General features: G+C 36.8%; 1 protein-coding gene across 13 annotated transcripts in view; it reads right to left on the reverse strand.

Annotated features, from left to right (window-relative positions):
* TANC2 (tetratricopeptide repeat, ankyrin repeat and coiled-coil containing 2) overlaps positions 1–13,045 on the reverse strand; it is a 446,013-nt gene that overhangs the window by 98,362 nt on the left and 334,606 nt on the right. For all 13 annotated transcript variants that reach the window (XM_064369387.1, XM_064369386.1, XM_064369385.1 and 10 more), the window contains one exon: positions 9,143–9,276. In XM_064369387.1, coding sequence (XP_064225457.1) covers positions 9,143–9,276 — 134 coding nt within the window. The remainder of the gene's footprint in view (positions 1–9,142; positions 9,277–13,045) is intronic.

The following is a 13,045-nucleotide window of genomic DNA, read 5'->3' on the forward strand; positions in this document are numbered from 1 at the left end:
ACACACACAGCCCATGTTTTAAAATTCTGTTTATTTTTTCTTCCAACTTTTATTTTAGGTTCAGGGAGTACATGGGCAGGTTTGTTCCATGGGTAAATTGTGTGGGGTTTGGTGTACAAATGACCGTCACCCACAGAGTAAGCATAGTACCTGATAGGTAGTTTCTTGATCCTCAACTTCCTCCTACTCTCCACCCTCAAGTGAGCCCTGGTGTCTGTTGTTCTCTTCTTTGTGTCCATGTGTACTTAGTGCTTAGCTCCCATTTATTAGTAAGAACATGCAGTATTTGGTTTTGTGTTCCTGCAGCAATTTGCTAAGGATGATGGACTCCGGCTGCATCCATGTTGCTGCAAAGGACATGAATGATTTCATTCTTTTTTTATGGCTACACAGTATTCCATGGTGTATATGTACCACATTTTCTTTATCCAGGCCACCACTGATGGGCATTTGGGTTGATTTCATGGCTTTGCTATTGTGAAAAGTGCTGCAATAACACATGCATACATGTCTTTATATTTATGTACAGAACAATTTATATTTCTTTGGGTATATACTCAGTAATGGGATTGCTGGGTTGAATGGTAACTGTGTTTTAAGTACTTTGAGAAATTTCCAAACTGATTTTTAAAAAATAACACATTTAAAAAAACCATTCAGCTTGGTTCCATATCTTGGCTACTGTGAATAATGCTGGAATGAATATGGGAGTGTGGATATCCCTTTGACATTGATTTCAGTTTCTTTGGATATATACCTAGAAGCAGGATTACTGGATCATATGATGGTTCTATTTTAAGTTTTTTGAGGAACCTCCATGCTATTTTCCATAATATCTGTACTAATTTACATTCTCACCAACAAAGTAAAGAATGTCCTTTTCTCTTCTCTACATCTTTGCCAACACTTATCTTTCATCTTTTTGATAAAAGCCATTCTAATTGGTGTGAGATGATATCTCACTTCGGTTTTAATTTGCATTTTCCTAATGATTAGTTATGCTGAGTATTTTTTCTTGCAGCTGTTGGCCATCTGTATGCCTTCTTTTGAGAAATGTCTGTTCAGGTCTGCCCATTTTTTCATCAGGTTGTTTTCTTGCCATTGAATTGTTCTGAGTTCCTTTTATATTTTGAATATTAACTCTTTATCAGATGTATGGTTTGCAAAGATTTTCTTCCATTCTGTGAATTGTCTCCTTACTTTGTTAATTGTTTCTTTTGCTGTGCAAAAGGTTTTCAGTTTAGACGCTATCCCATTTGTCTGTTTTTCCTTTTGTTGCCTATACTTTTGAGGTATTTTGTCAATATTTTCTCTTAGTTTATCAGTTGTGTTTTGACTTTGTTTCTGGTATTTTTTTGGTCATGCAACATTAAAAGTTTTTTTTTTATTTTTTGAGACAGAGTCTCACTCTATCACCCAGGCTGGAGTGCAGTGGTATGATTGTGAGTCACTGCAGACCAAGCCTCTTGGACTCAAAGAATCCTTCCACCTCAGCCTCCTGAGTAGCTGAGACTATAGGTATGTGCCATTACGTTCAGTTAATTTTTTTTTTTTTTGGTGGTAGAAACAGGGTCTCACTATGTTGCCCAGGCTGGTAAAATTTTTTCATGTGGCCATATTTGTCAATCTTTTCTTCTATTCCTCTAGCTTTAGATTTTAGAAAGCCTTTCTCTTCACCAAAGTTAAAGAGAAAGTTATTAAGTTTTCTTCCATTAGTTGCAAGGTTTCATTTTAAAATATTTAGATCCTTAATCCATTTGTTTATTCTTGTGCATGGTGTGAGATATGAGTTATCTATATGGTTATTTAGTTGTCTCAGCCCATTTAATTAAAAAGTTCACCTTTATCCCAATGATCTGAAATACCACCTTTGTCATACACCAAGTGTCCGCATGTCCTTGGGTCTAATTCTGAACTTTTTATTTTATTCCACTTGTCTATTGACTATTTGCATGTTTTGATTTAGACTTTATAGTATGCGTCAATGGCTGGTAGTCAGAGAGCCCTGCTGTTTAATTAGCTGTAGCTGAGTTCAGGGTAAGTTTATCTTTGTTATAATTCTATATCTAAATAGCTGTATCCTGCAGATTGTTACTATTCAATTATAGATTACTGATTACTTGAGCCAAAGGAGGTTAGGGCTGATACCAAATACAAATTTTAAAGAAAAGTGGCTTATTTAGTTCATCTGGAATTCCTAGAAATGCTGATCTGGCACAATATAAACAGTCTAAGTACATTCAATTGACAGTTTATGAAACTCTGTCTCATAGGATTGGTGGAATTCCATATTCTCTAACAAGATTCATTCCTGGGACACATGAATCTGATTCTGATTTGACCTTATAAATTGGCTGGGAACCACTTTTATGTATAAGCACCCAGCTGAATGCTCCAAGATTTCCTAATGGAAAATACTAACATTTTCATTCATTCACAAATATTAATTGAAATTCCATTGTATGCCAGGCACTGTACTAGGTTCTGGAGCTATAAAAATGAGCAATATAGCTATGACCCCTGTCTGTCCTCCACAGTTTAGTAGGAAACAGAGGTAATTAAACAAGTAGTAACAATAGCGTAAGTATGGCAGAGAGGAAATACAGGGTGCTAGGGGCAACACATAGCTGGTACCTTAAGGTAATTTAGGAAAGCCAGAAAAAGCTTCTTAGAAGAAGCAATATTTAAGCTGAGACATAAAGGAGGACAAGAGGTGAACCAAGGTGTGGTAGTTTTCCAGGCAGGGGAAAACAGTATGTGCAAAGGCCCTAAGCTTTTTGCTTTCAAGGAACTGAAATTGATTTTAGTGTGGCTAGTGTTTAAGTGAGTGGGGAATGGTGGAAGACAGGGCATGGCAGGTGTTTTCCACTGGCAGTGGTTTTGCTCCCCAGGAAACATTTGCCAATTTCTGGAGACATTTCTGGTTGTCTTAATTAGGGACTGAGGAAGTACTACTGGTAGTAGACAGAGGTCAAGGACACGTCTTCTAAATATCCTACAGTATACAGGACAACATCTGCCTTGCCCCTGGCCTGCCCCCAACCCCACACACCACACAAAGAATTATGTGGTCTAAAATATCTGGTCCTGGAAAAAGCAAAGGTCCTTTCATTACAATTCATGTGATATTGTAAGAAGGGAATTTGGATTTCATTCAAGGAAAAGGAGGAGCTATTTGATGACTTTAAGTAGCAAAAACAAATGTTTTAGTACAGAGAATTGACTAGAATTTCTTCATCCAAATATTTATGTGCTATGCATTGTGTAGGAGCTGGAGATACAGTGGTGAACATTTAAACACTGACCCATTTTAGCGGAAGAGGTGGAAAATAAAAACAACATGGAAATGAACAATAAACAATAAGACTGTTTTCCCATATTCAGTATCCCAAATGTAGATGAAATCTGGGTCTGGCAATAAAACTTCACTGTTAATTTTTAGAGGAGAAAAGCCCTGGACAAATTTTATAAACATCATCTATGGGGTATTTGTTGTTTAGTTTGGATCTCATTTCTCCTAAATGTAAATATTTTAAAAAAAGAATCACCATAATACAAACAAAATCTTGTTCTTCATTATTGTTTTTCATTTTGTGTGTGTGTGTGTTTCTGGCTTACATTTCCATATTATGTTCAAAATGCTCAATATTACAGGATTACTGAAATGATTACTTCTTTGGCTGACAGCTTTAACAGTGACTAACAATTTCAGGAACGATGATCATCTGACAACCCCTAGTATAGTACAGAACTTGTCTCTTGGCAAGGATGACATTTGATTTTCTTCTTACATAAATTTCCTTAGGAAAGAAAACCTTTGCTTTTTGTACCTCTGTGACAATTAGCTTAAAATTAGCTGTTTTCTCTAATGAACTCATTTCAGATATATTAGCTTCTTAATCTAAGGACTGAGTCAGTGACAACTTGCTTTATGTTTTGGGAGATTCCAGTTGCATGAAGAAGAATTTTAGGTCAGCAAAATGACTGAAAGGTACATCTTCATTATAATTTTCTTGCTATAAAGCCACATTAAATGAAGGATGGATTGTCCAAAATAGCACTAAACTAAAATCCTTCCTGCCACACTGAAGGGGCAGCACTGCGTAGTGGTAGTAAAGACTCGGGAGGCTCCCTGCCTCAGTTTAATCCTGACTCAGTCATGTACTAGCTTATATTCTCAAGCAGTTATTTAACCTCAAAGCCACTGTTTCCTCATTTGTAAAATGGGGGTAACCATAGTATTCACCTCATAGGGGAAGGTACTGACTCTGAATCTTGCTTGGTCATTTATTAACAGTATGACTTTGAAAACATTAATCACTGAAGCAACTGTTTCTTCACCTATAAAATGAAATAATGTTGTACCTCATAGGGTTAAGGTAAAAATAGGAAATGATACAGCAAATATAACGTAAATAGCACTAAGCCACAATACACATTAAGCCTCCTGTAATGGGAAGCCAACTTCTCCTTGTCTTGTGAATTCTTTACTACAGGGGTGCCAGAGATTTAAAGGCTAGAGAAACCACTGTTGGAGTTAAATTCATATATCCAGGAAAGGCTCTGAATGAGATCTCTCTGCCCTTTAGAAGAAATATGCAATGTTAAGTGGACACACGCTCGAGAGATGCCAACCCACCAAAATCTGTTGCTTCAAATGGAAAGTATTTCCTCAATAAATAAAATAGTTCTAAAGTTGTGACAAAAACTCTCCAGTGTTCTCAGTTAACTAGAAGCACAGGAAAGAGCAAGAATATTATGAAATACCAATGATAATTACTGATATACAAGAATTGACACCAAGAATTCGTCAAATTAAGAGATTTTTCAAGGACACTTTAAATTTTCATGTATTAGTCTACCTCATCAAAACATTAATCTGAAAATCCCATTTAAAGGATCATTTCTGCTTACTGGTTTGTTTTGGGTGAGAAGCAAGATTTTGGGCTTCTGCTCCATGCTTCCACAGAACACTTTTGTGTAGCTAAACTGTAACATGTGGTAAAATAACTGGGATAATATTCAGTTTTAAGCTAAGAGGCCACTTCTGATACAATGGTATAAGCTGAACAGTATTCCATCTCTAGGTGCAAATAGATTAATTTACGTTTTGTCTAAGGAAGACACAATCATGAAATTTAACATGTAATCACTCCTCAAATAAGTATAAACAGTGACTAATTTCCTACTTATGACATGTAACATTTTCCAAATATTGAACATGAACATCCTGGGACTTCTTCTTCGATGAGAGAAAGAATAAGATGTAACAAAGTGAGGAGAATTAATTCTCTGTGATCTTAGCACTTATCACCATCTGACATATTACATATTTATTTGTTTATCGTCTTTCTCTCGTGAGAATGTGGGCTATGTAACAACAGGAATTGTATCTGTTTTGTTCACTGATTTATCTTCAGTCCTGGATTATAGGTCCTCCAAATGTATATCTAAAGTGAATAATTAAGTGCTGGAAGCACTTAAACATTTGTCTATTTCTAAGATAGATATTTGGTCTAACTGTTCTAAAGAAGAGGCTAGAGCCCATTTACACAGGGGATATTTAGGAAAAAACAGAGAGGTCTTTTAAAGTTACAATGACTTAGCAATGAATTGAGGGAAATCTCAGACTTTGCAGAAGCCAATTTATAGATGAGGGTGTACTAATGACTTGGGATAATCAATAATGTGTCTGGAAAAATATGCTGCATCTGGCTTGGTGCTGGACTGTGTTTCTATGAAGAAATTAGAACCTTACAATATTATAGATCATCTATAAAACTTCAGCAAAGCTTAGAAACTAGAAGCACCAGGTACTGTGGAAAATGAGGGTGAAGAAGGGACCTGAAGACACAAAGTTTATTTGAAGTTTATTTAAGAAGAAGTTAGATCCTCAGATTCCCATCCCTGCCCTGCCCAGCCATGTCACTACCTTCCCCAACAACCACAGGAAAGAGAACCAGAGAAAATAAACAAGAGATAATCTAGACTTAGGGACACCACACACTGAGCAAGGTAGAGATCAGGTGCAGGACTGAAAACAATATCTGATACTGAACAGTGAAACTCCAGCCCTCTTTTCCTGCCCAGCTCCAAAATGCTGGCACCCAAGACATATACCCTCCAGTCAGAAGATTGGAGGATTCTTTGCTAGAGAATATGAACAGCCCAGGAAAAATCTTAGAAAGATTGACTTTCGGGTATTTCCAAAAAAGGTGGATTATCTTAATGTTCTATAGTCAAGTTCTCTCCACACACAAGCTTCTAATCAGTTTTTCAGTGCCTAAGTAAATAACACATTGTATCCATAAAACAAGAACAGGATGCTAAAAAAAGGAGGAGACACCAGAGAAAAAGAAATAACTATTAGAAATTAAAACTATGAGAGCTGAAATAAAACTTTTTGTAAAAGGACTGGAAAGTAATGTTGACAAAATCTCTCAAAGGTGGATTAAAAAGCCAAAAAACAGGTAATTTTTAAGATCCTCTTTTTTAATAAACCTTAATTTTGAAAAGATGGATGAAGGGAACTTGTTACCAATAAGACTGAGCATAATTTGTTCCAACTTTGATGGAGAGTGTGTGTGTGTGTATGTGTGTTTTGATAAAGTCTATGTCATAGCTCTAATATTAAAACTAGGACTAAAACAAAAACATAATAAATATCCTTGGGCAACTGGAAAGCTAATTTCATATATGAGAATGTGTTCTGAGCAGACATTCTTCTAAAAGTTGCTCACAGAAGGACTCTATCATTCCCAATTGTTGAACCATTAAAAGCACTATATGATGATATAGCATTTTAGATATTTATTATAAATTTTCCATCTTTACATACAACATAACTTTGGGCAATTATGTAAATGTGGATGTTTCACTTTCGGCAAGAAAATCTAAAATGTGTAATGTGTTTAACCATGCTGGATCATTTTCATGTACTGAATAAACAGTGAACTTCTGTTTCCAAATTGCTCACTAAAAAAAAAAAGCCAAAAAACAAAAGTATAGAAAACAGAAGAGAAAGATTAAGAAAATGAGGACTATCCTATCAGTATAGGAAATCTAATTTTTTTTTTTTTTTGAGACAGATTCTCGCTCTGTCGCCCAGACTGAAGTGCAGTGGCATAATCTCGGCTTACTGCAACCTTCGCCTCCTGGGTTCAAGAGATTCTCCTGCCTCAGCCTCCTGAGTAGCTTGGACTACAGGCACGTGCCACCATGCCTGGCTAATTTTTGTATATTTTTGGAGATGGGGCTTCACCATGTTGGTCTGGGTGGTCTCGAATTCCTGATCTCAGATGATCTACCCACCTTGGCTTCCCAAAGTGCTGGGATTATAGGCAAAAGCCACTGTGCCCGGCCAGAAATCTAACTTTTGATTAATACGAGTTGTAGAAGGAGAAAATAGAGGAAATTATCATAAATAATACAAAAGCATTACTCAGAATTAAAAAATATCTACAGAGCTTGCTAGGTACCAACAGAATAAATGAAAAAGATCCAAGAAGGGTGATAAAAAGAAGATTCTGAAAGCTTTTGGAGAGAAAACAAGGTATATATGAAGGATTAGGAATAAGAATAGTATCAGAGTATTTAATAGCAATATTGGAAGGAGCAATGCCTTCAAAACTGAGAAAAAATAACTTTTACCCTAGAATGATAATACTGTGTCAAACAAATAAGCAAGTATGAACATAGAATAATGATGCTTTTTTAAATAGTAAGTCTCAAAAAATTTATGTCCTATGCATTTTTGGTTAGGAAGCTACTGGAGGATATGCTCCACTAAAATGAAGAATAAAATTGAGAAAGAATACGACATGAGATGAAACACAAAAGAGAAGTGACAGGAACTCCCAGGAGAACAAGGTGGTAAGCTTTCAGAGTGTCACTGGTCCAGACTGAGCTCCATGGAGGGTTCTAGGACGAAGGCCTCCCGGGTAAAAAATGTAACTGGTAAGTGTGGAAAACTGTATTGAGAGATGCTGTATGAAACTGCATTAAGGGTTATGGAATGACTTAGCCAAAGGTTTGAAGAAAAATAAGCAAATTGAAAAATAAGGCATTTCATAAACCCCAAGGAAAAACAAAATTGTTCAAGAAGGAAATGTTATCCTTGGCTCCAGAGTGACATATTTGCATAGTATTAATAATGAAAATACTATAATATGGATTGAGCCAAAAATCATGCAATAATTTTATTGGGCTGGTAGTGGGAAGAAGGAAGGTGAAAGAGCTGTAATTCCCATTATCCATAATAAGAAGCAATAGACAATTTGTAAACTAATAAAAATTTTAGCAGTATACGAGTAGTATTTAGAAATATGGAGGTGAAAATCAGAGAAACTTCCTTAAGAGGTGAAAGTGGCTGCCTGTGGGGAGAAGATGGGAGGGGTAGAGGAAGAGAATTGCTGGTTTTGAGCATTATTTTTCTATGCGCTTACTTTGAGAAAAATAGAAATTTCAAAGCCAAATGTATAAAAAATATTATGGGCAGTGTAGTATAAGAGTTTTAAGCTATAAAAATTAAAAACTGTTGATTACTTATACCCTCATGTTGGATAAAGCATATCACTTCTGGTTGGGTGCAGTGGCTCATGCCTGTAATCCCAGCACTCTGGGAGGCTGAGGCGGGTGGATCACCTGAGGTAAGGGGTTTGAGAGAAGTCCAGCCAACATGGCAAAAACATGTCTCTACTAAAAATACAAAAATTAGTCTGGCATGGTGGCATGCACCTGTAGTCCCAGCTACAGCTACTTGGGAAGCTGAGGAACAATAATCATTTGAATCTGGGAAGCAGAGGTTGCAGTGAGCCGAGGTTGCACCATTGCACTCTAGCCTGGGAAACAGACTGAAACTCTGTCTCAAAACCAACCAACCAACCAACCCACTTCGTTGGTTCTCAACTTTTTAATTTATTCACTAGAAGATTTTATTTCTAAGGGTCTTTCCAACTCAAGGTTCTGATCCCATCATAATAAAGTTTTCTTCTAGGAATAGCAAAGAAAGAGAAACTTTTCTCCATGTTCTTATGGTATACCTTTATGCATTTTTGTTCACTTTGCCAAAGATCTCCCTATCTTTGCTTCCTTGATATTAAAATGGAACTACCATGTCCCCAACTTGGGAATCATATTGTACCTGTGAGGCTAGTCTTCGCATTGCCTCCTCCTGCCGCCTGCGCATTTCTGGGGTTCCTGGGCAGCTTCCACTGGTGATAGATGAGTGGGCTGAAGGTGGCTGTGTGAGTGGCAGCTCTCTGTTGGCATCCACATCTGTATTAAAAAGATTTAGATGTTTGCATCAGATAATCATAAAACTTTAAAGGAAAAATGGCTGAATTCTATTTGTTCTATGATCTAACAATTCCGCTCCTAAGTATATACCTAAGAAAAATAAAAACACATTCCACCCAAAAACTTGTACAAAAATGTTCATAGAAGAGTGATTCATAGTAGCCAAAAGTGGAAACAACCTAAATATCCACCAACTGAAGAACAGATAAAACACAGTATATCCATTCAATAGACAATAGTCAACAATAAAACAACCCAACAATAAAAAGAAATGAGATACCGATACATGTGAGAATGCAGCTAACCCTTGAAAATGTTATGCTAAATCAAAGAAGTCAGTTAAAAAAAAAAAAAGGACCATATATTTGATTTTATTTACATAAAATGCCCTGAATAGGAAAATCCATAGAGACAGAAAGTAAATTAGTGGTTACCTAGGGCTGGAAATAAGAGGGTTAAGAGGAGAATGGAGATTGACTGCTAACAGGCATGAGTTTCTTTTAGGGAGATGAAAATGGCCTAAAGTTTGATTATGATGATTGCTGTATAACCCTGTGAATTATACTAAAAATACTGAATTGAACACTTGAAATGGGTGAATTACATGGTATGTGAATTACAGCTCAATAAAACTGTTTAAGATTTTTAAAATTCAATTTGTTCTTATTATTTAGAAAATATATTAGTAGAAATTATAGACTATATTTATGAATAAAATCATACTTTAAAAATGGATACCAAGTAAATATTAGAAGTTGTTATTTGATGGCCAATAGCCATTGAAAAGAAGGAATAGGAAAAAGTAGTCCTCATTTAACTCCCTACCAGTGGGAGTGAATTTAGACTTCTTTCATTCAACTGGTGCAATAAATTTCTTGGTCACGGGATAGAATCCTGGATAACTGCACGGGGGTGGGTATGGGCGATGGCAATAAAAAAAGGCTAAAGAAATTAAAGAAACGTGTAACTTTTTTTTTTTTTAATCACAGTTGAGGTGAAGTTGAGTGATTGCATGTCACTGTACTATTTCTGCTGTTCACTTCCTCCCCCTACTCTATTCCCCTTTATCTGGTATTTGATTTTGTGGGTAATTACTGTCCAAATACCCTCTATCTTCTAGCTATTTCCTTTTGTAAATACCCTCCTTTTTGTCTGAATGCCTTACTTTCTGTTTGGTATTCAGACAACAGTAGAAATAAAAGTTAATATGTAGGCTGTAGTCAATGTGCATAGCAAACTGGCAAAAGAGACTGCTGATATAAGCAGAGCAGGGAGGGTAGGATTTATTTACTTAACAGCTGTTTGGGGGCTTGGCAGCTGCTGGCAAATGTCAAATCCAAATTAACTACATTGAGACTTTTAGTGATAGGCATATACAGTCTTGTATTAGAGCTTCCCCAACTACTATACTGAGAATACCTGTAGTTAATGTAATAATTCTGAATTATACAACAGGTCTGTTTTCACAAAAATATTTTTGTTCTTTGTGTGTGTGTGTTGGGGGGGCTGGATAACGGTGGTGGTGGTAGAGACTGACAGGGATGTCAGGTTTGGGAGAGGAGGTGGAAAGCAGGATGACAGGCTAGTGCCTGCCTTGACAGCTTTTCTACACCCTTCCAGGGAAACGACAAGGAGTGGGTGGGCTAGGGGGCTGAGTTTCTGTGGGGGAAGGACAGCCAAGCAAGGCAGTACAGCAGGCTAAACTGCTCCCACTTTCCACAGCAGTACTGCTCAGCTTTTCTTTCTACTGTTGTCTGAATACCAAACAGAAAGAAGGCAGGGGCAGAAGAAAGAATGACAGATGATGCAGAGATAGAAGTTGGAAACTCCAATAATTTCCCATGTATTTTTATTATCACTACAGCTATATAATTGGTACCATCACCCAAGGATTAAGAAAGTCAGTGAGGTTCCAAATAAACCCATCTAAGCTTAATGTAAGTTAAACTCTGTAAAAAATTAAGCCAACCCTCCATATACAGACATCATTCTTATTCTTATTAGTGAAAAAAACTTCAGCTGCTGCCAGTAACATATTCAGCACCAGTTCATACAGGTAACAGTTAGAATTGTGCCAAAAAACAGCTTGCATTTTATCACTTATTCTTGACCCTTCTTTTGGTTTTGTTAAGATGGCAGAGGTAGAATATAGTTTGGCTGTCAACAAATTGTGACAAAAATTATTTTGTATAAGGTAACATTGGTTCTGAGTAATTCTGATGTACAGAGCCACATGCTTTATTTAGCTCTCTTGACCCCTTTCAAATTCTGAAAGTTAAGTGTCAGGCCAAATCTACAGTCTCAACAATGGATGTTTATCTCATGAATGGGGAGTGTCCTGGTGTTTCTGGAGATTCTCCGGAAGGCAATGGATGTTAGAGAATAACTCAGTGAACTACCTTTAAAGAATCTCTGCTTTGGGGAGCAAATGGGCTGTCTATAAACTCTTGTTCCCCCCGCCCCTCCCCAGCCTCATAGGGACATCCCCAGGTACCTTTCCTTTCTGTGAAAGCAGCTCTTTTTGTCTTTGGGATTTATTTTCTGTCATGCCTGATTCTACCACTCTGTTATCTGCAACTCTGATATACAGAGGAGTCACGGAGACCTTGAGCTTTCTGGTTTCCTTTCTGACAGACTCAAATAGCAAGCCACTTGGACTACTCAGATAAACAGCAGTTTGGAGTGATAAATACTTAAGTACTCAAAGAAAAATACTGGAATAGTGTGGGAAGTTACTTTTAACCATGAAAATATGTTCTCAGAATCAAAATTTCAGCAGATACAATTCTGAAAGATCAACTAGTCACACTTCTTCATTTTACAAATAAGAAAACTGAGCTCTAAAGAATTAAAGTAAAAATTCTCAAGTTCACAAAATCTAGTCAATTTGAGTGCTGGGGCACAAACCCTGGGCTCCTGACTCCCACAATACTATGCCAATCCACCTCATAAGAGCTTCATTTAGAAACTAGCAACATATGCCTCTGAAGAAAATAATTCTTCCATAACAATTCTTACCATACCCTGGTAAGAGGTATTTTGATTCAAACAGTTTTCTTCTAAGACACTAGTTCTTCCATGTTAGATATCCATAAGTTTACCAGAGGCAATCTGCTTCCTTAATGATTCAAGGCTGTTAACTAGCTTCAATAGAAAGCCAGAAGTTTGGAGGGTCTTCAGTGAGTTCCTGTTATGTTTCTAGCACTGTGCTAGACCCTGTAACTACTATCATCTCACACAAACAGTTTCTAGTGGTTGCTGTCTGAAAAGTCTGTGGTGGGCAAGATTATTGATTTGGACTGGCAGAGCAGTAGTTTCTTTTTTTGGTTTTCTTCTAACAGAAACCAGGTAGACAGGTTCTATACATATAGTATGTACAAGAAGAACATTCATACATTTCTATTTATTTTCTTTACTAAGGTGAGTTTCACCAATAAGGAGAGGCAGCATAGCAAAATGGATAAGAGAATGGCCTCTGAAATCAGACTGCTTAGTTCCACCATTTATTGGCTGTAAAACCTGGGAGAACTTACTTAACCTCTCTGAACCTCAGATTACTTACCTGTGAAATGAAGACAACTTCACTAAGCTGACAGCAGAATTTGATGAATTAATATTTGTAAAGAGCTTAGAGAGTGTCTGGCACATAGTAAGTACCATATGAGTGTTTAAAAAATAAATCAGTAAGATCCTGGTGGTGATTATTAAGCTGCCCCCTGCTTGTGATGAAAGAAGCCTGAATACATAT

This window comes from Aotus nancymaae, unplaced genomic scaffold (genome assembly GCF_030222135.1).
Source record: "Aotus nancymaae isolate 86718 unplaced genomic scaffold, 86718_ANA_hifiasm-v0.15.2.pri h1tg000089l, whole genome shotgun sequence".
Taxonomy (NCBI): domain Eukaryota; kingdom Metazoa; phylum Chordata; class Mammalia; order Primates; family Aotidae; genus Aotus; species Aotus nancymaae.